This window comes from Sceloporus occidentalis, unplaced genomic scaffold (genome assembly GCF_023333645.1).
Source record: "Sceloporus occidentalis isolate IW3139 unplaced genomic scaffold, rSceOcc1.0.p SCAF_4, whole genome shotgun sequence".
NCBI classification, from domain to species: Eukaryota; Metazoa; Chordata; class Lepidosauria; order Squamata; family Phrynosomatidae; genus Sceloporus; species Sceloporus occidentalis.
This window is the reverse complement of record NW_028316984.1, coordinates 15,569,835-15,594,770: the sequence shown is the minus strand read 5'-3', so window position 1 is coordinate 15,594,770 and position 24,936 is coordinate 15,569,835. Positions and strand designations below refer to the sequence as shown.

Genomic DNA, 24,936 nt, shown 5'->3' with positions numbered 1-24,936 from the left:
TGCATTCTTAACTGTCCACCTCTCACATCTGTACATGGTAATGGGGAATACAACGGCTTGGACTATACTAACCTTAGTGTTCAGTTGAATATCTTTGCACTTTAGGATCTTGTCCTGTTCTTTCATAACTGACCTTCCCGTTCCTATTCTTGTCTGATTTCTTGATTGCACTGTCCATTCTGGTCAATGTTCAATCCAAAGCACAGTAAATCCTTAACTTTTTTGATTTCCTCATTGTCTAGTTTGAATTTATGTAGTCCCTCTGTGCTCATTATTTTTTACCTTCTTTATGTTTAGCATGAAATATGTCTTTGCACTTTCTTCTTTTACCTTATTTAGTAATTGTTCCAAATCTAGGATGTTTTCTACTAGTAACATGGTGTCATCTGCATATCTTAGATGTTTGGTGCTTCTTCCTCCAATCTTAACTCCTTCTTCTGGATCTAAACCTGTTCTTCTTATGATCTTCTCTGATACAAGTTAAACAAATAGGGTGATAGGATGTAGTGAACTTTCTTATTTCTCTTAGGTTTTTTTTTTTTTTACTGATATTGAGCAGGAGAATTATCTTTGTCAAAATAACTGTCACCTGTGCCAATTTTCTGTCACTTGTACCAAAGTAACACTGGGTACTATATCCAGGTATGGCTGTGTTTGCCATACAGCAAAATACAGGAGCATCTAAAAGCCACAGTGATACCTTTATCAGACCAACCAAAAATGTACAAACTACATCATGCAAGTTTTTAAAGCTCCACTGGCTTCTTCATCAGGCAAAGGTGTTAAAAATCATTCAGGAGAATTTAAAAAATGAGAATGTTAGTCACAGGTCTATATTTTATCAAGATTTTGTTTTTGTTGTCAGTTAAGATGATCTGCAGAGGTATCAATGCAGGCAGATGCTACTCCTCTCTTTGGCCATATGGGCTCTGGAAGACAAAGTCATAAAATCTGACTAGATTGCTATTATCAGCTATCAAAGAACCTAATATAAAGCTTACATCCTTTGCAGACTAGTGAAGATGAAGCAGAAATGGAAGAGATATTTTATTGTTTGTATGTACAGCACTGTGCAAATCTACAGCGCTATATAAATAAAGTATAATAATAATAATAATAATAATAGTCCAAAGACTGTTTGCAGTTACTGCTGCCCTTTTTAAAAAAACAAATACAATAACCTTGCAAATCAAAACAAAGCTTTTTAGATGAATTATTCTGACCCTATAGATACATCAATATTTAAAGTTGCCAGCATTAGATGTTTGCACTTTCCCTACCAATCTTGTGGTTTTGCTTTGATTTAGCAGGACTCCTTGGCATCACTCCATTGCTACCAGATGGGATGGCATGCCTTTTAAAATGACCAAGTGAATATTTCTTGCAAAGATGGATTTTTCCAAACAGCAAGCCCTTCTCAAAATAAAGGTGCCAATTTTGATCAAGTAAAGGTTTTATCTGTAAAAAAATAATATCTATTTCTGAAGAAAAGGCTCAATAATGAGAATTAAAATCTAGCGCACAAACCTAATTTAGAGCAACATTGACCTCCTCTGGTGCTCCTTTCCTTCCTTCTGGACCTGAGACATGTGCAAAAGAGACCACACAAGCAAAGTCAGCTTAGCAGAAGGAAGCAGTTGACATAAGTTCCTGTGCTCTGGAGGGGCAGCAGGACAACTGTCCCCTATGGCCAACAACAGACATTAGTCAGAAAATGTGGCACTGGGAATGTGAGGAGACAAGACTTCATCAATGAAGCCAGAATGCCATCAACATAGGAGGGAATCAAAGGAAGTAGCTACTGTGGAACACACATCCTCTGACATAGCTGCCTTTATTGCATAAAGGAAAGAGTGCTGGCAGTGACATAAATCCTCAGGCGTGGTTACTGATTATTTTGGATGAGTGCATAAATCATATTTAAAAACAAAAAGGGCAGGAACAACTGTATACTATCAAGCATAGTTAACATTACATTCTCTGCTTCTAAATTTACCCCACACTGAAGATGTTTGGGGGTTTCTGGAAACCTAGGACTGGACTCCAACTCTAAGAACAGGTGCATGTGGACTTCAGCCTTTCTGCTATATATTTCTATAATGTTGCTTGACCTGAGCCTGAATTAAGTTCAGATGTTTCTAGCTTTGCCTGAAGAAAGATTAGAGGATGCCATAGGTGTGCCAAGTAGAGAGGGCTTACAGCAGAGACAAGAAATGTGGGTCCTGGGATGCATCTATACTGTAAAAATGCAGTTGACATCACTTTAAGTGCTATAGCTCCATCCTATGGAATTATGGAATTTGTTGTTTTACAAGGTGTTTAGCCTTCTCTATCAGAGTTCAAAACAAGAAATGAACTTTTTCCTACTCCCCGTTATTTTGGAAGGGTGGGGAAAGAGGCATTTTTCATAGTGTCAGAATCCTCTGGAGAACATTGGTCTTCCACTTAGTTGAAGGTGCCCACTCCTGGCCTCCAGTCTATCATAATCAAAGTTAAGATGGAGGTTGCATCTCCATGAACGCAGAGTGGAGGAGAGCCACAAATGCCATCTTGAAGTCATTAAAAGAATGCTGGAATATAAATGTATCAGATAAGTAGGCAAGACCTTACAATCCAACATGATGCTGGCTGTTTTTGGCAAAACATGCCACTCTGTTATAGATGGTGAAATGAGAAACTGGGACATTTCCTAAAAAAACACTGAATTTGGCGATTGCTACTTAATGGATTAATTAGGAGTGGGAGGAAACATGCTTCTCAGCATTTCAATGACAGTTTATTTTATAGATGGTCTAGCATTCATGGTATGTGTGCACTCATCAATTAAGGGCTCTTCTCTGAATTTAACATTTCCCTCTGTACATAAGATAAAAGCTGACCAATGTGCTGACCTAAACCAGTTATACGCTGGTGTATGGTTTTCCTTTCCAGTGTTTTATTTTAAAAAAAACCTCAGCAGGCTATATTTATAACCATGTTAAGACCATCTATCTGTATGCTTGAGTGTATTGTTTTCATAAGAAAGAATATAACTTAATTGAATCATGATTTTGAAAGTTCCTGTACCTTAAAACCACTCCTCAAAAACAGAAGGTTAGCATAACAGGGAGTAGACTTTAGAAACAGAGAAATATGGGTGAATAACTGCAAATCAAATACATCATAGGCTAGTTTAGAAGCAGCAGTGGATGAGGGCTGCCCTATTTCTTTTTAATTCAGAAATAATCTGATTTCCTTTCTTCAAAATGGAGAAGAACTTGGATCTTTTTTCCAAGCCAGTATTTTCCAGATTTTACCACATGCCATTCCATTACAATGGGCTGTTGGTATTCGTTAGGTTTTGGTTCCAGAGCCCCCATGGATACCAAAATCCATGGATGATCAGGTCCCATTAAATGCAATGGTATAGTAAAATAATGTCCCCTGTGCTAAATAACAAAATTAAGGTTTGCTTTTTGGAATTTATATCTCTTCTGAATATTTTCAAGTTGTGGATTGTTGAATCCATGGATACAGAATCCACAGATCTAGAAGACCGACTGGACTAGGACTGAATAATATATCCAAACTGAAGAAGAATGGCAGGACTTCTTTGAAGTGAGTAAAACTGAGCTTCTAAAACATGGTTCCAGGCCTGAGCCCAGTGAGCTTCACTGCCATTTCTAAATAGGTGAACCCTAGACTGATGATATGTCCCATTCATAGAACCTGTTCTAAAAGCTGGATGAGCAGCTTTGACATAAACCTTCCACCTGGATACATTTGAGTATGAAAAATAAAAATTATATACCTTGTCAGGAAAAAAACACACACATGAAAGTTCATCACTAAGGGGTTGAATGAACCTCACTATATTCAGACTGTGCCTATCTCACTTGTAGTCATGGACAAATCCTGCAAATTTGTCAGGAGGAAAAGAACAAACACAATATAAGTTCCAGACAATGATGAAAACATGAGCAGGATTATCATGACAGGGAATAATTTTGTTATTTATTTTATTATAATATTTATAACTCATCCTATAACCCTAAGATCTCCTAGTGGCTTCCAATAAAATATGTATAAACAATTTAAAACTGAAAACAGTAAAAATAATGGAATGGAATGTAAAATAATGTAATGTAAACCTTCCAAAAAGGCGCCTCTTAACAATTTAAACTAAGTGTTATCATTGCACCAGTGTGAAACAGCACCAAAGCCAAGGTGGGGTATTTCACAATTTGGGTTGCCACAAATTAAACTGCTATACAATACGATTACTATTTCAAAAGCCAATTTAAATTGTACCACGTTACGAGATCCAATCTGGCTAATTTTAAAGTGGGTTTAGGAAAACACACAAGCATTTTAGTCTACTTTCTCATTGTAATTATTGGAAAGCTGATCATTTTTGAAAAGTAAGAACGATACAGATCTCCAAAGAAAACAGCAAGAGCAGCACGCAGTGGGATAAGAAATTTTCCTCTTTTGTTGTTGTTGTCTTGGTTAAACTATAATCACTGAACATGAACAACACTATGAAAAACATTTTGAAGTGTTGACAATTTCAATAGAATTAAAGCAATAAATATTAATTTGACAGCTTTATCTGATCTGCCTTTGACATAAATTCAAATGAATTAGATACAACCAACAATGATTTTGACACATAGCTTGGTTTTGCATTTTCTAATTAACTTACAATGAATACACAGCTCACTTATTTGACATTTTAGGCTGACAAGTCTCTGCTATTATTTGAACAGCAATAAGATAATCTTGGAAGGTGGCTAGAAAGTGACTTCAGCTCCATTCTCTCCAGTATCACCTTGACAGTCTTGATGTAATGTGATTGTGCTTAGCCTCTCATCATTTTCCACCAATGCCTTGCTAAATTCTAGGGCTTATTAGTTTGTAAGACTTTTCAATGAAATGCTTTATCCATGTGTGTACAGATTCACTGTGGGATGAGACAAAACACATGCACAAACAGAAATACATATTTTGAATCAAGGAAAGATTTTGTCCAGTCTTTGCAAGACACCATCTTTTGGCTATGTCAAATCAACACAGAAGGAGCCATGTGCAGAGTTCTTCCATGGGTACAAAAGACGGTGAGGGATATAGACTTGCCTTACACCTGCAGCTTCCACATTGAATGCCTTTTTTTTGACACGGGTGCCTCACAATCTTCATTAAGATACTCTTCCAGGAGGATGGCATGCCTGAGAAGGTCACTGTACATAGGATATTCAAACACAGCTAATTCTGATCTTCAATTACATATGAGATATCTAGAAGCAGATTGGCTGTCTCCACAGCAACCTGAAGACCATTCTTTTTGGCAGCAAAACAGTCCAGAATCAGACTGTCAGCGGAGGTTACAGAAGACTCATTGACACAACTTTGTGGGGGGAAAGGACTGGCACAACACTTCAGCATCCTCCAATGGAGGCTTTGCTCTTTGTCACAAAGACCACACCCACACTTCCAAATTAAGTCTGACCAGTCAGACCTGCTAGGAACATCAGGTGGAACAGACCAAAAATGACCCCACTTCGTATCGGTGAGAACGTTGCCACCATCATGGTCTAGGCAACAAGCTACAGACTCTAATGCAGAGCAAAAGGAGTCAGTCGCCATCTTGAACTCTGCCCGAGAACAGCACAGTTCTTCCAAAGTACCTCCTGCCACAGTAGAGCCCTAGAACAGGAAACAGAAGACTATTAAAAGTGTCACCCAATGGTCTAGCAAATTATGGTTAAGAGAAGAACAGGCAGCACAATTCTGTGTGTTCCATTATATTCAGTGGGTTATACTCTGGGTAGGAGTAGACACAGAAAACACATCCCATAGATTCCAATCCTTCTTTCTCCTTCTACCCATGACTGTCCTACCACCCTCCATACCCCTTGCACAATTGTCCTGGACTCCCTCTTCCCTCCATTGTTCACCAGTTTTGCTGCAAAGTTTTCATGCAGTGCCAATTTGACACACACATGGCCTTAGAAACTACAGTTCAAGATCTCAGATTATGAGAGGCCTCAAAACTCACATCCCCTTACATAAATAAATAAATAAGTTCTAAATTTCATAATACAATTTTCAGTGGTTATGCTGTATGCCTCTTACACTTAATACAGCTGGGGAGTTCAACATGTCAAAAGCCAACCCTCTTCTGGGAAATTATTCTGGCTCTCAGAGGCTTTTGGGGAAAATGTGCTTGGTTTTTCTGTCCATTACTGTGGTTGGGTAAAAAAGCCATACACACAATACAGTTACTTTAAATGAGGGAGGAATAGGCAGCTTTCTGGACACCAAGGCATGTGTCTGAGGGCACCCTGGCAGTCATGGGCACTGCATGGGATAAATGCGGTGATTTTGAGCTGAGAAAAAGAACCAAGGAATATGGGGCTGAACATCTTCCCTCTACACACCCTTCTGCTCTAGCTTGCAGCCTTTCCAGGGTGTTTTGTCTTTAAACACAGAAAAGCCTGAGCAGAAGTAAGAATCACAGACATACAGAGTCTCAGTAAGGTGTTTCACCCCTTCTCATAATCTCCTATAAACTGACTGGACTTAAGTACATTAAGGAGCCTTAAATATCCTCCCAAAGCTCTGCATACCGTGTGCCTGATGTATGAGGACAAATGAGTTTCTGTGCAGCCACCGCCAAGCAATACCCAGGGATCACGGAGGGTTAACTGCAAGACATGTTCTGCAGTTTGACAGGCAAGCTATAGGACAGAAACCAAACATTTTGTTATTGAAAACAAACAAACACACACACAAACAAAGGAAGGAAGAAGTCATCAGAAAAATGAAGACTCTTTAAGAGTCTATTTTCGAAGTGGAGGTCTCCTCTCACCCATCTCCACTTTCCAAAATTCAATAATTCCACTTTGTCCAAGGAGCATTATAGAGGGCTTATCCTGTTTTATCCACATAACCAACACAGTCACTTCTGGGACACAGCAATACAGCAGATGAGTTTTAAGTCTAGGTAAGGATTTTAACCCAGTTCTCCCAGATCCAGCCCCTTTATCAGATATGTCAAAGAAAAGACAGCAAGTTGCTTGTTTAATAGAAACATTGTGCCCAGTCCTGTACTAAGCTCTAGTTAATAAGAAATGCCACATCCTCATTTCATATATGAAAGTCAGAAATCCCAATTCAGTTCTTACTGAGGGGTAACACACACGTGACAAGGACAACGCCATACGGTGTTCATGTGTTTGTTCCATTGCTATAAGACATCTTTCTCTCTCTACATAGGCATTAAATGCCCACCCATTTCCAATCTGGCTTAGGCCCAAATTAGCATTTTTTTGGGGGAAAGTGACCTTTACTTTACTTTTGATTTCATAAAAATGGACACAGCCTGTGGAGGTTCAGGAGTGGTGAAAACTGAGGTAGATATGGCTTCGGGAACAACTGAGGTTGCCCACCCTGTCATACATGAACAGGGCAGATGTATGAATAAGGAAAGGTGGGTGAAGTTTGGCTCCCAGCTAGATGTTTGGTTTTGGCTTTGGGCAAATACCCATTCAGAGCTCAGGTCAAGTAGGAGTCATGTAGAAGTCACGAAGTTGAGACAGGAGTTAGACCAGGGCTGGGGAAACCTTTGACCCGGGCAATGTTTTATACCTCCGCTCCTACTGTCCCATAACACTGATCAGGCTGAAGTCCCAGTCATCTGAAAGGCCAAAGGTTCTTTATCCCTGAATTACATTAAGTCAAAATTAAATTTGTTCAGTGAAACTTTTATTTTGAACAGAAAACCCCTAAAACCCTTATTTTCAGAGCAAGCCTATATGCCAGGGCAAGGTATCTGGGAACCCTTCACTACCCAGGGAGATGGTCCACTTTGTAGTTCCTGATGGCTAACCCTACTATGCAACAGAGTCATGCATTCCTAATTCCTAGTTCTAGCCTCAGCAGTTCCTGATGTTATTCTCTCCCAACTTAACCTATCTCATAGAGTTGTTGAGGTTAAAATATTATTCTGCCCCCCCACGCCAAAGGAAATACAACCAATACATGATAAGTACAATATTAGAGCCAACATGGTGCAGTGGTCTGAGTGCTGGACTATGATTCTGGAGACCAGAGTCTGAATCCCCACTTGGTCATGGAAACCCATTGGGTAACCTTGGGCAAGTTACACTCTCTCAGCTTCAGAGGAAGGCAAAGGCAAACCCCCTCTGAATGAATCTTGCCATGAAAAAAAAAACATCAGAAATTACTCAAGGAACACAGCAATAAACTTGCTGTGGATGATTTTTCAATGCCTCACTGTCTACAATGGTAGAAATTTGGGGACTGAAGGAAAATTGCATGTTGAGGGAAGAATTCTTATTTCTCAAAGCAGCGGCCCTCATTTTTGCACACATAGTCTATTACATCCCTGGGAGGATGGTGAAATGAAGCAAGCAGTGCTAAGGAGTGATTCTTTGCTTCAATTGCAAATCTCCCAAAGAGAGGATAGATGTTTCCTCACTCATGACAGTGGTGTCGAAACAACAATCTGGACTGGGTTTATTAGAGGTGCAGACTAACAAAAGAGGGGAAAGATATCTATTTGTCATAGCTTGTGATTTTCCTCAGCTGTGTATCTTGCATTATATGTGCTTTGTTTTGTGACTCATCACTTGGAAGATAAGCATGATCTTAATTTGCAAATTCAACAGCTGAGGCATAAATCCTTGAGGAAATCCCACAGTCCAAAGTTAAAACAAGTTAATCCATGGGAATATACTTTTATTTTTAACATTTAGTTTGACTCTAAAATGCTTGATGAACTGTCTCTTTTCTGTCAGTTAGCTGAGATGAGCTAGCAGAGTTCTTCCAGTGATTCAACATTTAATCATAAGACCCTTCAAATGTTTATGAGAGTAGGCATTACAACAGATATTTATAGAGATTACTCCTACCTTCAGTTCATCCCATGCTGTTTCATTCCTGTTACACAGCATCAAGCTGCAGACAACTGGGTCATTAGGAATTAGATGAAAGAACCATTTTGAAGCAATACACTGAGTTTGCAAGTCCTTCAAATGGCCATAACAAGCAGGAGACACAAATTGTAGAGAAGGTATTGGCTGAGAATCTGTTCAGGACAGGCAAAAAATAATAATAATAATAATGACATGCATCATCTTAGAAACAGAAAAGCCAACTATTCTATAGTGTTGCATAAAACTGAATCCAAATCAGTGAATAGGAACTGAAATGTTTCAAGGTGTAACCTAGGATGGAAATCATGTCACCCTCCAGATGTTGTTGGACTGGAACTCCCAACATACTTCCCCATTGTCTATGTTAACTTAGGCTGCTGGGACGTAAAAGTCCAACAATATCTAAAGCAGCAGTTCTCCCCTTTAGGGGTTGAACGACCCTTTCACAGGTGTCGCCTAAGACCATCATAAAACACATATTTCCAATGGTCTTAAGAACCAAAACACTGCAGTTTTATGGCTGGGGGTCACCACAACATTAGGAATTGTATTAAAGGCTCACAGCATTAGGAAGGTTGAGAACCACTGCTCTAGAACTTTCCAAAGCCAGTTCTGATCATGGTTGAAGGGCTTTTCATTGGCATAAAGCAGAATGATACCCATGAAAGCATTTTGGTGTCCTATGTAGCCTGTTTTTGGATGCCACCTGGTGATCATCCTTTGAATCAATGATTCCCAAACTTTGGTCCTCCAGATGTTTTGGACTTCTGCTTCCAGAATCCCTGAACTTCATCCTAACTGGCTGAGGGGCTTCTGGGAGCTGAAGTCCAAAACACCTGGAAGACCAAAGTTTGGGAGCCAGTGCTTTGAATCAACGAACTGGCAAACCAGCTCCATTCCTTTCTTTAAAGTACACCATTTCAATGTGGGTGAATGCCCCAAAGGAACCAGATCTGACCTGATTTTGGAAGCTAAGCAGGGTCAACCCTGGTTATCATTTGGTTGGTTGACCTGTCAATTAAATGGGTCTTTAAAACTGAGGGTCATAAAACCTTTTAAAAAAAAGTATGCTGGTTTTATAGGAATTCTTCTTCCTCCTCCTCCTCCTCCTCCTCCTCCTCCTCCTCCTCCTCCTCCTCATCTTCCTACTCTTCATCTTTCTCTTCGTCCCCTTACTCTTCTTCATCCTCCTCTCCTCCTTCTTCTTGCCCCTTCCTCCTCTTCATCATCTTCCTCCTCCTCCTCTTTCTCATTATCTCTGTCTCATTGCACTTGGGAGGGAGGTGCTGTCAAGGCATCTGGGCTGGACTGGGCAGCCTTGGTCCCCAGAGGGCCAGAGAGTGGAAGGGCCAGGGCAGAAGGGTCATTAGGGGCCCAGGATGGTGAACTTCCTGACCAAGGTCAGCACCAAGACCAGCAGCCCTGAAGATATTTCTAAGCAATGTTGGAAGAAAGACTTGGGAGAAAATAGCCAACCAGAAAAAGCAACCATGTCATCCCCAACCCAGGCCTCCTAACCTTCCATCTGGAACAAGGACCACATCTGTAGCCCACGTCTTGTACTGCTGGGGGGAGGGATGGAGGGAGTTGTGTCATCTCTGATTACAAGGGCAGGAAGGGAATCCTCAGCAAGATCTCTTCCTCTGGGCTCTTCTCCATGCAATTGCCTATTAACAGTTAACGTTCAAGAGCTATGCTCCATCCAATGAGACAAAGTAGCCGATGGGAAAGTCTGTTAGCACGCAGGTGAGTATTCCTCCCCTAGACCCTTTCATTGGATTGATCCCATGTAACAGCTGTGTATGATTTCTGAGTATGCCACATCTAACAAGCAAGGAAGATGGCAAGAACATGGCAAGGTCAAGTAGACAACAATGTCGCATTTACTGAAACACTGCAAGACATGACTTGGTATGAGCTCAAGCCATTTAAATGGTGGTGACTGTTCAGTTTTTAGGGATTCTCTTCTTTCCTGTGTTAACAGGACTTGCAAAGATATTCGAGGAACCAAAACATTTCATAGTTGTGGACATGTTGAAGATGGAGCCAACAAAGATCTATGCGAGATCTATGAAAATTTTGCTTCCCAAAAATGCATCAGAAAGGTTAAGAGCAATAACCATCAGCCTAGCTTTTACTGGACTCCATGTCAATAAAAACATTTCCACATTTCTTCAAAACTGTCTTCCTTCTTATTACCCTGATGATGTCTCCCACCACAACTCCTTTCCATTCAATTCACTTCTTCCAAACCAGCTATGAAGCCTGATTTGCTTGCTGGTTGGCATAACTAAGAGTCCAGTCAAGTGAAGCTTCATGAAACCCTCCTCATGGCTGGTAGATATGAAAGGATGAAGCTGTGCACCTATTAGAGCCAATAGTTTGGTTGGCTTCATTTCCAGGAAGGGAACCATGCTTCCAGAAATGTGAATATTCCTTAATCCCAAAGGCTGTCCAGGTAGACTTAGTCCTCCAGGTGAGTATTGTCCTCTTCACTTCTAGTCCCAGCTACTTTCTTTCAGTTTTTCTGCAAACCAACACCTGTGCATTGGTGGTTCTTCACCTCCATCTTGCAGACTTGGGTGACAACAGATGGACTGGAGCTTAGTATCCAAGAAAGCTAGGAGAATCTGAATGCAGCATAACATCACTCACCAAAAGGTGAAGCAAATGTTTGGCTCCAAAATTTTTGGAAGCCATTTGCAAGCTCACCCTTTTCTTTTTGGGAACTATAAACATTGCATAATAAATTATTTTCATTGTGGTATATCAGGCTCCTGTGGGTGACTGAAGAGAAGTCATCGAGAAAGACCATGAATTCATGTAAACATCTCGACAGAAGTCATCTTCAATGAAAACTATCACAAGGTAAGTGATGTCCAGAAATGAACCCTGTGGCTGCAGAACATTTGAGAATGACAGACAACATCTGAACAGAAGTTAACTTCAAGGAAATGTTACCAGGTGAGTGATTCTTGGAAATGAACCCTGTGGGTGCAGAACATTTAAAAATGAATGAAAACATGTCATAGGAAAGCCATAAACCCATGGGCCTACACCTGGAGGAATATGATGGCAGCCTATTTTCATGGATGAAATGCATCAGCAAGATGTCTAGAAGAAGAGAGGCACATCCAATCTTCAAACAACATAATAGCACCTTTTAAGAACTCCATGAGGTATTCTTACACATCTTTGTTCTTGATTGTTTTTCCTTCTCTTTCCTTTGTAGTCACTTTTGCTTGAAAGACAGAGGTGAACTCCATCATCTATCTGTTTTTGCTTTGCAGCATCCATTCAGATTTTCAGAAGAATCCAAAGTATAGGATGAAGATATTTCTAAGCAAAGTTGGAGCTGAGGAAGAAAGACTCTGAAAAAATTTCAGGATGCTCATCTGACTGTGGCCTAAACAGAGCAGGGATGATGCTCCATGACTTCCATTGTGATGCACTTATTGTTCTATGGCAGTTAAGGCTGTTCCAAGGTACCCAGGCTGAGGCAGTTAACTGCTGATACATGTCAAGAAAAGGCAGGTAATGGCTGGTTATTTCAAGTCTTTGTTATTTTAGCCTTCCTTCCGGGAAGGGAAACACGGTTTGTGGGATTTTTCGCTTTGGGTACCAACTTGTCTTCAGTGGCAGAGTTATATTTGCTCAAGGGAATGGAAGAGGGCATTTGTTGTTCAGCAAATCTCTTTGGTCAGCCTTGGCAGGGACAATGGTATTTGATCCATTCAAGACATTGGGCCAATTGGTGGAAAGGAGGAGAAAAGGCTGATGGAAGAGGATGGCTTAATGTTGGAAGATGAGAAGATCCAGAGGAAACCATCAAAGAAGATCTGGAGAGAACCATTCATGAAGAGTCTGACCTCCAAATGTCTCACTGCCCCTTTCCAGGTGGGCCTTACGTGACGTCCTCGTCATGTGCTAGGGTTGCCTCAGGGTACTCCGCCTACATGAGGCCTAACCCTAGCACGTGACAAGGGCATAATCATGGTGGCCTCCCGTCCAAACAGGGCCCACCATGATTACGTCACATGCGCGCCGCCTCCAAATGGGGCGGCGCGTGTGTGATGCCCTTCCACCATTTCCACCATCCCAGGCCGCTTATGGTGGCCTAGGCATGACGCTGGAAAGAGCTCTGAAACAGAGCTCCTTCTGGGGGAACGCCTCATTCCCGCAGCCACCAAACATCCCCTTTCTCTCCTGGCTGCGGCTCCCGGGGTGTCCTGGGGCATGAAGCCCCAAGGACACCCCTTTTCAGGTTCAGGGAGGAGCGGCATTTTACTGCTTCTCCCTGGTCCCGAAAAGTGCCGGATTGGGGCTTTTGGGCTGCCCCTGTGGCTGCCCAGGACCCAATCCATGCTTCAATGGAGCGGTTGCAGGCAACTGCAGCTCTAGAAGGTTGAGCAGATTTGCCTGTAAAGAATGGATAGACAGATAAAAATACATTTCCACGTTTCCTCCAAACTGTCTTACTTCTTACCTACTGCCACTATGATCCATGACTCATTTGTTTTGGACTCACTTCTTCCAAACCAGCTACCAAGTTTGGTTTGCTTACTGGTCTATATAACTTAAGAGATGACTCCAGTCAAGTGAAGTTGCATGAAACTCTCCTTATGGCCAAGATATGAATGGCTGAAGTTGTGCACCTTCAGATTCTCCAGTTGGGTTGGCTTCATCACCAGAATTGTGAGCAATTTTGCTCCCAGAAATGTGAGTATTCCTTAATCCCAAAAGTGACGGTTGTCCAGGTGGACTAAGTCCTCCAGGTGAGTATTCCCCACTTCATTTCTGCTCCCAGACCTCATCCTCTAATTTTTGTGCAAACTGAAAGCTGTGCAGAACAGAACAGAAACTATCAGCCTAGTCTTGACTGGTCTGCATGCCAGTAAAAACATGTTTCCAAGTTTTCTCCAGACTGTCTTCCTTCTGGGGCACATACTCTAAACTTCACTGGAGATGTTGGAAGTGGAGAAGACCTCAGGGTGTTCCAGTCACTCCTCTCTGACAAAGTAGTACTTCTTCTGACAGACAACACCTGTACTACCTCAACAAAGAAGGAGGAATGAAGTCCCGGATGATGCTCGAGATCAACTTCAGGATCTGGGACTGGTGCATCCACAACAGGATACTCCTCCAGTCCATTCACCTTCCAGGAGAGGAAAATAAACTGGTGGACCAGCTCAGCAGGTCTTCCAACCTGTGCCATGAGTGGTGCCTCCATCTTGAGACGGTCGCCTACCTCTTCCATCTGTGGGGTGAGTCAACAATCGACCTCTTTGCCTCTCCTCAGAACACTCACTATACAAGTTTCTGCTCTCAAAACAGGACACTGGATTTCCAGGGAGATGCCTTCCAGTTTGAGTGGTCAGAAGGACTAATTTATGCCTTTCCTTCCTTTCCACTCGTCACAAGGGTTGTGGCAAAGATGACATTGGATCGGTCCAATGCCATCCTCATCACACCATGATGGCTGAGGCAGCTGTGGTTCACCCTGCTTCTATACCTGTCTTAAAGGACCTACCTCCAGCTGGAGTTCTGTCCTGACCTTCTGTCCCTTCACAAAGGATTTGTCCTGCACCCAGACATAGAGACGTTCTCGTTGGTGGCATAGAGATTCATCCTTAGGGATTCTGCCTGATTTTATTAGGACTGTTATTCTGGCTGCCCAAAAGCCCTCAACACAAAAATCTTACCAATATAAGTGGAACAAGTTCCTGGACTTTCTCTCCAAGAGAGACATCTCTTCATCCCTAGCGTCAGTCCTGACGGTCCGGGAGTTCTTAATGTCCCTGGCGGACTTGGGACTGTGCCTGACGATCAATCAAGTGCTACCTGCTGACTATTTATTCTCATTACCATTTCAACGGTAGACCTTCCCTTTTCAAGGACCCTCTGGTAAGGAGATTCTTCATAGGATTTAACAACCTATCAGGGATGCTTTGAGTGAGAGTTCCTGCATGGCAGGGGGTTGAACTGGATGGCCCTTGTGGTCCATTCCAACTCTATGATTCTATGATTCTACTTAATGTCAATGTGGCCACGCCACATCTTCTTTCCTTTGGACTCACTTCTTCCAAATTGGCTCTGAAGCCTAGTTTGCTTGCTGGTCTGCATAACTTAAGAGATGACTCCTATCAAGTGAAGCTGCATAGACCCTTCCCTCTTTATGGCTGGTCGATATGAACAGCTGAGGGTATATTCCTTCAGATGCACCAACTGGGTAGGCTTCATGACCAGAGAGGGGATTTAGTTTCCAGAAACCTGAGTTTTCCTTATTCCCAGAGACGACGATTTTCCAGGTGAGTATTCTCCACTTCACTTCTGGTCCCACCCACCCCCCTTCCTCCTTTTTTTCCTGCAAACCAACAGCTGTGTATTGATGCTTCTTCTCCTCCATCTTGCATACTTGAATACTCAGAAGGACTAAAGCTCCAGTATCCAAGAAAGCTGAGGATATGTGGGCGCAGCATCCCATCATACACAACAAGGTGAAGCAAAAGTTTTGATCCTAAAATTTCTGGAAGCCATCTGCAATCTCACCCTTTTCTTTTCGTACACTATAAACATTGTGTAATGCATTGTTTTAATTGTTGTATATCAGGTTCCTGCAGATAAATGAAGAGAAGTCATTGGGAAAGTCCATTAATTCATAAAAATATCTCAGCAGACATTAACTTCAAATAAATTATCAGAAGGTAAATGATGTAGAAGGATGAAACTTGTGAATGCAGAATGTTTATGAAGGATGGAGAACATCTCAACAGAATTTAACTTCAAGGAAACTATCACATGGTAAGTGATGTCCAGAAATGAACCCTGTTGATGCAGAAAGAGGCTTATTCTGTGAGCTGTAAGATAAGAAGGAATAAGTTTGGCTTGAGCAAGAGCTGGCAGGTTAGTGGTCTGTGGTCCTTGCTGACATGCCCAGGGTAGCACTGACTGCCACTTTTGGGGTCGGGAAGGAATTTTCCTCCAGGGCAGATTGGCCCAAGATCCTGGAGGTTTTTCTCCTTCCTCTGGGCATCCAGCAGTGTCCACCTGTTAGGATGTTTGGAAAATTAATGTATTTTGTTACAGTTGTTGTTAACTGCCTTTAAGTCGACATTAAGTCAGGGTAACCCCATGGATGAAACACCCTCCATCCTCAACCACTCTGCACAGTTCTTTGAACTGTAGCCTCCTTAACTCAGTCTATCCATCTGGTATGTTGTCATTCCAAGCATTATTGTCTTCTCTAGTGAGTTGTGCCTTTTCATAATGTGACCAAAATACAACAACCTTAGTTTGCTGATCCTGGAAAACTAGGGAGGGTTCAGACTTGGTATGTTCCTGTACCCATGTCTTCCTGACCATCCATGGTATCCTCAGCACTCCTCCCCAGAACAACATCTCAAATGAGTTGATTTTCTATCAGCTCTCTTCACTGTCCATCTCCCACATTCGTACAGGTGATACAGGAAATACAATGGTATGGATGATGCTTTCTTTAGTGTTCAGTGTTATAGCTTTGCATTTAATGATCTTGTCCAGTTCTTTCATAGCTGCCCTTCCCAGTCCTTGTCTTCTTCTGATTCCTTGAATTCAATCTCTGTTCTGACTGTTGATGGATCCAGGCTATGAGAAAACTTTGTGATTTTCAGTGTCATCATTTTCTAGATTGAGTTTATGTAAGAAAGACCTCAGTGATCTTTACTGTTGTAAAAACCTGCCAAGCTGAACTCAGCAGAGAATGACAAGCCTCTGAAAGAAAATGAATAAAATATATGCATAGGGAATTTTTGAAATATGAAGCCCACTTTTGAAATAAGAAATGCTACAAGGTCTTCAGAGATCCAAATAAGAAAACTCTTACCATTTGGAAACAGGGTATAGCAAGATGTCAAATATCACTACAAATGATACTCCAGTAAGAATTTGCTGATCCATTTTTTAAAAAATCCTGCTTCCTAAAATATAATTAGATACAGTAGCAGCACTGTTTAATAAATTCAAAATAAAATCCAGAAGAAACATCACGCAGTCCAGACAGGATGGCTTTTCCTTGATGATGGCGATGGACTCTGGAAGATGCCAGCATGTCTTCTACACAGAGAGATGGAAGGAGGGAGCTTCACCATTTGTTTGCAAAAGGAAGGCTCTTGTCGACATGCCCAGGGTAGCACTGGCCGCCACTTTTGGGGTCGGGAAGGAATTTTCCTCCAGGGCAGATTGGCCTGAGACCCTGGAGGTTTTTTGCCTTCCTCTGGGCATCCGGCAGGGACCACCTGTTTGGCTGTTTGGGAGTTTCATAGGAATCAAATTAAACTTATAATTTTAAAACTTGCCAAATTGAACTTGGCAAATAGACATAACAACCATAATGCAAAATTAATAAAAATCAGAACCTTGGAAATAGTTCTGTTTCCTTCTCTTTTGTTTCTTCATTTTTGTGTTTACAAATACAGGTGGTTGTGCTTCTCTTGGAGTATCAGAAATTCAGAGAGAACAACATTTGCCCACCGTTTAGGTGAAATTTTATGTCACTTCAGAAACCATAGGGCTCTCCATCTGTTAATTTTTTTTTTTAATTCGGAGGCAGCCATTCCTAGATAAAAACCTGTAGATGAACATACTGAGGTGTTTAATCCCTTCACCCAGAGCCTTTTCACACTACAGTTACAACACTAGAATTCCATGGCAATTGTATGGATCCATCCAATGGACTATTATTCTTGCCTACTCAGGATTGCTCCAGTGGATGAATCCAGTGGGAAAAACAATTTCAGCACCCTCATGGCCTCAGGTTAACAATATTTAGGCAGAGGGCTGGACAAATGGATGTCCTTGTTGTGGGGAGGGAAGGCATTCTGGATCCCTGGAGCTGGAAACTGAAAAAACCAGGCAGCAACTCTTCCAATTTCCCTGCTTCCTTAGCAGAACAGATATTCCAGCCATGACAGCAGAAGAAAATGGTTTCATATGAGTTTATCACATGGGATGAAGCCTGTGCAGAAACTAAATTTAAACTGGAAACGATCCACATTTGTGGGATGTTCTTCAGACGACGTTTGTGTGATTTCTCTTTCATGCCAACGCATCTGACAAACAACACCCAGATTTTAAAATCCCGTTTGTGCATGGGATTTTACCAATTTGCCCTCCGTGTGATAAATTCCATAGTTGTTTATTTAAAAAAATTCTTAATGTGCTCTTGGGTGGTAGTGGCGTCTTGACCACCTTCTTGGAAACCTCCTGGGGAGCCAGCCATGGTTGTTACTTCATCTTGGTGCTCACTGCTTTGCCAGAGATCCCATAGACCCTCCCAGAAGCAATTTTGGTAATGGATGAAGGAAACAAAGATGATACACAGCGGTGAACAATAAAGTACACCCTCAGTGCGTGCCTGCCTGCCCACCTGCCCTTCCTGTAGAACAGTGATTCTCAACTTGTGGGTTGCGATCTCTTTGGGGCAGGTCAAACAACACTTTCACAGGGGTCACCTAAGACCATTGGAAAACACATATTTCCAATGGTCTCAGGAACCGAGACAACACAATTTTATGGTTTGGGGTCACCACAACATGAGGAACTGTATTAAAGGGTTGCAGCATTAGGAAGGTTGAAACCCACTGATCAAAAGGGATACATGATACACACTCATGGAACCGTGGATGAACATTGCAAGGGCTTCCAGGTGTTCCTAGACAGCAAGTTTCCATCATTCTTCATTCTGCATCATTGGCTCTGCCGACTAGAGTTGATGGAAGCTGCAGCTCAGCAACATCTAAAGGGCCACATATTGCCCAGTTAGCAGCTGGAGAGCCACACTTCTCTTGGTCCAAGGCTTTTCAACCATTCTGCAAGTCAAGAGAACAGCAGTGTTGTGAACAGTGGGCATTGAGACTAGGTCATTTGTGCAAAAGTAACATCAGGATAGAAAATTCTGGTTTCTCATCTGAAGAGGACATGGGAGAGAGCCTTCTTGGTGGCTGCTCCCACTGTTCCCAAGGGTGGCTTGGTTGGGCCCTTTCCTGCTCTTCTTTCATCTGCAGGAAAGAACCATTTTACTTCAAACAGATATTTAATGTGAAGTTGAAGGCTTTCATGGCTGGCATCCACAGTTTTTTGTGGGGTTTTCAGGTTATGAGACCATGTTCTAGAAGAGTTTATTCCTGACATTTCACCAGCAGCTGTGGCTGGCATCTTCAGAGAATGCTGGTACTGAAGAGAGTGGAGTATATAAACTGATCCATTGTCTGCTTGGAATCCCCCTCACCCTGGGTAGTTTTCACTTGCATTTGCTGGGTCGTGATTTTGGTGTTATTCAGGACTTGTAGCCAAACTTTTTTTACTTTAAGGGTTTCTTCTTTCCTGTCCAGGTGTTTATGTATTTCAGTTGCTTCACTCCTATAGGTCTGGCAGCCCTTCTGATGTCTGAGTTGGAGTAACCATTAGCCTGTAGAGCCCAGTCTAGGTGCTTCAATTCATCTTCCAGGAAGACATGCATCATTTAAACAGCATACCTCTGATATGACCTGAAGCAGCTTTATTTTGCCCTGTCTGTTTGGGCCCATAGTTCCCTTTACACAGCTCTGGAGAGGTTATACATATTAATGGGGTGGGGTAGCAAAACTGTTCATGGCTGTGCCCACTGCTGACATGCACCCCCTCCAACATATATCCTTGGTACTAATACAGCCTCAAGAACAGAATATTTTCCCCACTCCATATTGGAATGATCTGGTTAATCCCTGTGGGAAATGGAATGCTGGACTAAAATGAACCTTCAGATGCAATAAAGATCTCTTTCAGATTAAACAATTTATACCAAGTCGAACTTCTAAAAACTCTGTTTGAATAATAAATTGCTTTGGGGGGATTTGTTCTTGGGACTCTAAATATCGGTGGCAGCCTCAACCCAAAGCAGCCTAAACCAATCAGGGACTGGAAATAATCCATCCCACACTCCTGAAGTGGTATTTCCATTAAGATGCTGTTTCTGTGGGGTTCTTCAAGCAAACCTTGCTGAAATTAATGGAAGCATTGGAGCAACAAATCTTTCCTAATTGCTCCCTCCATTACATTTAGTCGTTTTCTGATCAGCCCTAATGAGGCAAGCAAAACAATTGTATGTATTGACAAGGGAGGAAGGAATTAGCCATTCTTCAGGACCTATGAAAGTGCTTTATTAGAAAGCCCAGACTACTGTCTATTCTGCTCGGGTAGCAGAGCTGGGAGAGATCCCAGATTGCTTCTATGTAGAAAGTGGAGGCTGACTCATATTACAGATTAACTAATTTTCACCAGTCTATGACATACAATCTAAGATTGTGATCATAAGCTCATATACAGTACTTAATGGCACTCGAAACAAATTACTTTTCTGGAAATGTGCTAGTAATTAAGATGGGAGGTTCTAAATGTTTGAACCTTACTACTATTCATTAACATTAATAAATTGTCAGCCTTTTATGAACTTGGATGCTTTTGCCTGGGGAATAGTCATTTCAACTGAATTCTTGAATGAAGTTGTATTTCTGCTATTTTAGTAGTACAGATATCACAAGTTCACATGAAATGCCTATGGTTGCTGATAACAAGATGAAAGAGTTTCACTAAAAACTACAGAAAGGGACAAAAGAAAAAGAGATTAAAATGGAGCACAAGAAGAAATACTTATACATATTCCTAACTGGCAACAATTGAAATATCCTCAGTGGAACAAATTAACATATTAGTTTACCCATCTCTGCCCAGCAGACCTTTAAACTTTCACAAATCCCATATAGAGGGTTAGGGAACCTAATGAATGGGATGATCTGAGGGAAAAGTGAGGTCTTCTTGAAGACTGGGTGAATGAGCCCTCAGCTTGTCGGTGGAATACAACTAAAAATATTTGCAAAATTGTTTTTAAAGCATTCAGCAGATTAAAGAGAGACTTCTGCATCTACCTTCCCATAAACTGAGCTACAATTTCTGCATCTGGTATAACTATATAGAAGAAAAATGATGAATGGACTCTTTGTACAGAAAACACTAATTTCTTCTGATTCTGCCTGCCAGATGTCCCTTTTACCAATCCGGGGTGGAGGGTGGTGTCCTCAACTTCCAGAAGCATGACTGAGGATTTACAATGCCTCATCAGTTGTCCACTGGAAGTCCCCTCATGTCTTTGTATTAAAGACACGGTATGATAATTATGCAGTAGAATGCCATAGATAGATTGGATTTCAGTTATAGGGTTAAGATTAAATGAAAAGCCACTATTTTCTTTATCAAAGTATCTGCTGCTGTAGATAAAATATTTTCTAGGATACTGTTGTGCAAGACAGTATGGTTTTCTCAAAACAAAATGTAAGTTTAACCATGACTAATGTTGCTCAGAAAGTACAGAGTGGCAATATTCAAGATGGACATTCGTCATTTTCTACAACTAGTAAGCAAGGAAAATGTGAAGTCAGGACTGCCCAACATTTTACCCAGCAGTTGCTAACTTCTTAAACGTAATCCGATATACACACATAAAAAAACTGCTTGTACAGTCAGCAAATCCTGTGCTTTCACCATGACCTTCTTAACTATTCTCACAATAATATTATACCAATCTAACGGTGGGGTGGCGAGCAGCCAGGTGGCAATCATAATGTGCAGAATTTCGATTTCTTTCTGCCAGCCAATGGCACTGAAAACAGCAAAGAGTGGCAAACAAATCATTTAAACAAATTGTAAACCCAAATTCAAAAAGGTGACAATGCCTTTTTAAGTAAATTTATCTTGTGTGTCGGTGTACTGAAGCATACTATAGGCAAACATGGGGAGTTAGTTCCAAAAATGATAGGTGGCAGAACTGCACATGGGTATTTCTGCCTTCCCACAACCTGTAGATGCTTTTCTCATAGGACCCTCTGGAAGTGGGCATGATGCAGCAGAGGACATGGTATCAGCAAGCTCTGACGGATGAACTGAAGCACAGTTCCTTTGAGCAAGAGATTCTTTGGATTTAAGCCAGCATCATGTGCCTTCATTTTTACAGTGCTGCCAGGGAGATGTAATGTTTCTACTCATATTTGCATTTTATAAACAGGAAAGCTTTGTGGTTTCTTGGGAGCTGTGGTTTTGCTGCAAGAGCTAGGATTCTCGAGGCTAGGGTGCAAACATTAGCTCTCCATTATGGATGGATGAATATAGTGTCTTACGGAGCTAATAATGGAAAATGTCCATTGGCTTCCCCCCACCTCAGCATCCTGGAGACATTTTTCTTTGAACTTTCTGCCTTGTAGGCAGAAGACATAAATTTAGCTTCTGCATATCTGAAAGAGAACAGCACTGTACATCAACCTCACACAGGCAAACTTCAATTGCTAAACAAAATACATACACATGCTAATTAAGAGAAGGATTTGGATTATTCTGCCTCAGCAATTCTGCCCTCATTTTCATCAAGGCAGTAAATGACACATTTGTGTCATATGCAGAAAGCAGAAGAGAGTTCACATCATTTCTGTCTTACTCTCAAAACAAAATGTAAGTTTAACCATGACTAATGTTGCTCAAAAAGTACAGAGGGCACCACAATTCAAAAAAGACATTGAGAAACTGGAGCGTGTCCAGAGGGCGACTAAAATGGTGAAGGGTCTGGAAACCATGTCCTACGAGGAACAACTTAGGGAGATGGGGATGTTTAGCCTGGAGAAAATAAAGTTAAGAGGTGATATAATAGCCCTGTTTAAATATTTGAAGGGGTGTCATATTGAGGAGGGAGCAAGCTTGTTTTCTGCTGCTCCAGAGAACAGGACCCGGAACAATGGATGCAAGCTGCAGGAAAAGAGATTCCACCTCAACATTAGGAGGAACTTCCTGACAGTAAAGGCTGTTTGACAGTGGAACACACTCTCTCGGAGAGTGGTGGAGTCTCCTTCCTTGAAGGTCTTTAAACAGAGGCTGGATGGCCATCTGTTGAGGATGCTTTGATTGAGAATTCCTGCATGGCAGGGGGTTGGACTGGATGGCCCTTGTGGTCTCTTCCAACTCTATGATTCTATGATTTACTGCAGAGGTGGACAACCTGTCGCCCTCCAAAGGTTGTCAGCCCACAATTCCTATGAGCTCTAGCCAGCATATACAATTCAACAATTGAACTAATGTTTATTATTTTTAATAAGAAACAAAAGAAAATCCTACATAGGCAGCAGGAGTTAAGAGGAAAGATTTTCACCAAACCTTCTCTTGGTTATACTATTTATCCACAGGAGGGTTTTTCGGCATTCAGTCACTTCAGCCACCACTTGTACTCCAGTACAAATTCAATTGTTGGTCCCAGCCAGTTAATGGACCTTTCGTAAGTACTTGCTTAACAAGATCCCATTGATTCAATGGGCCACCTGTACTTGGGACTAACAACAAACGTGGTCTTTCAGGCTTGCTGCCACACTGCAGAAATAAAGCACCACTTTAACTGTCATAATTCAGTGCTATGGAACCCTGGGATTTATAGTTTGGTGAGACATTTAGCCTTTCCTGTCAAAGAGCTCTGGTGTCCCACCAAATTACAAATCCCAGAATTCCATAGTATTGAGTCATGACAAAGTGGTGTTAAATTGTTTTTTTTCTCTGCAGTGTGGCAGCACCCCTAGGCAATACAACCCAGACACAGCTTTACCATCTCAATGGGAACTAGAGCATTGATGGATCCAGATTCTAAAGAAAAGATAATGGGCAAGCAGGTTCTTTGAAAGTCTGAATACATATTCTTCTGATAGTGAAAGCAACTCTTTAAAAGATTAGGATGCTGGAGGTGATCTATTAAGGTGTCACAGTAGCATTTGCTTAGCTTTATACACCATATTCAAACAGCAAATATTAATTAACAACCCAATGGCATCTAATGGAGCTCATCAGAAGAATATTCATAGCAGATCTATGCTGATGGCATGTCAAATCACTCTTCCTTGAGAATCATATTATGCAGCTATTAAGGAGGAATGTGTAGTCATTACCTGTCATTTGTTTCAGGGGCTCCATCAACATCAGTCCAGCTCTTTCTATTGCAACAACATGGTTCTCCTTCAGGTACTGTTGCAAGGCTGGGTGGATGACCTTCTGACACACCAAAACGCCTACACCATCCTTTACTATTTGCTTGCCTACATGAAGCAACTGACCTAAGACTGCTGCTTCTAAAGAAACTCCTTGAGGTACAACAATGGCTCCTTCTCCACTGTTGGACAAGTCTCCAGACAGAGACATACAGAAAAGTGCCATCTTAATTGTGCCTGAAGTATCTCTTTTGATCAGAGGTATTCTTGCCAGGTGCAGTTCTGGTACTTCTATCAGAAGTCCAGGATATACAGCAGAATCCATAACCCGCTTATTCTTTACAGGGATGTAAAGACATTTTCCTAGCACCACATGGGTGCCAATGTTCTCTGGGATTGTAAATAGAAAGGCTTCTAACACCAAAATGCTGATGTGGTCGGCTTCCTTTCTGCTAAGCCTGCAGGCAGGTTTGCTGTTTAATACACTACGGACCAGAGTCAGAGGGATCTTAGAACTCCTAAAATCCACCGGTATTCTACAACCGCATGTTTCAGATGCAAGATAGTCAATGCACAGGCTCAAAAGGTGTTGGCTGATTTTAATAAAAGTACAAGGAGTGATGTTCAAGTCTTGAAATTTTTCAAGCAGGCTGCAGCAAAAGATGGCCGTAAACAAGCCACAGTCACTGAAGCGTGCAAGATGATTCTGCACGGAAGCTGTCAGAAGCTTTAACACCGGAGGAGTGACCGAAAGGCCACCAAGCAAAGCTGAGGACTGCGATGATGTGCGCACATATCCACCTACACCATTGTGAAGCTGTTTAAGCCTACCCGTGGGGCCATAGCAGGACCTCACCATTTGACTGAACACTGATAGAGCATGGCTAAGGGGTTCCTTAGCCAAAGGTTCACTGGTACATAAGGAAGGTGTTTTGAGATCAACATGAGCCATCTTCCTCGATAAATTTCCAGTC

The 24,936-nt window shown here is 41.7% G+C and overlaps 1 protein-coding gene across 1 annotated transcript; it reads right to left on the bottom strand.

The window, feature by feature from the left end:
- Window positions 1-4,029: 4,029 nt before the first annotated feature.
- MKKS (MKKS centrosomal shuttling protein) lies at window positions 4,030-24,923 on the bottom strand. The gene is made up of 4 exons (XM_089519265.1): window positions 23,924-24,923; window positions 8,916-9,091; window positions 6,609-6,719; window positions 4,030-5,685 (listed from the first exon to the last, which is right to left on the bottom strand). Exons 1-4 carry the CDS (start codon window positions 24,912-24,914, stop codon window positions 5,245-5,247), a joined length of 1,719 nt encoding a protein of 572 aa, XP_089375391.1. The 5' UTR covers window positions 24,915-24,923; the 3' UTR covers window positions 4,030-5,244.
- Between the last annotated feature and the right edge of the window lie 13 nt (window positions 24,924-24,936).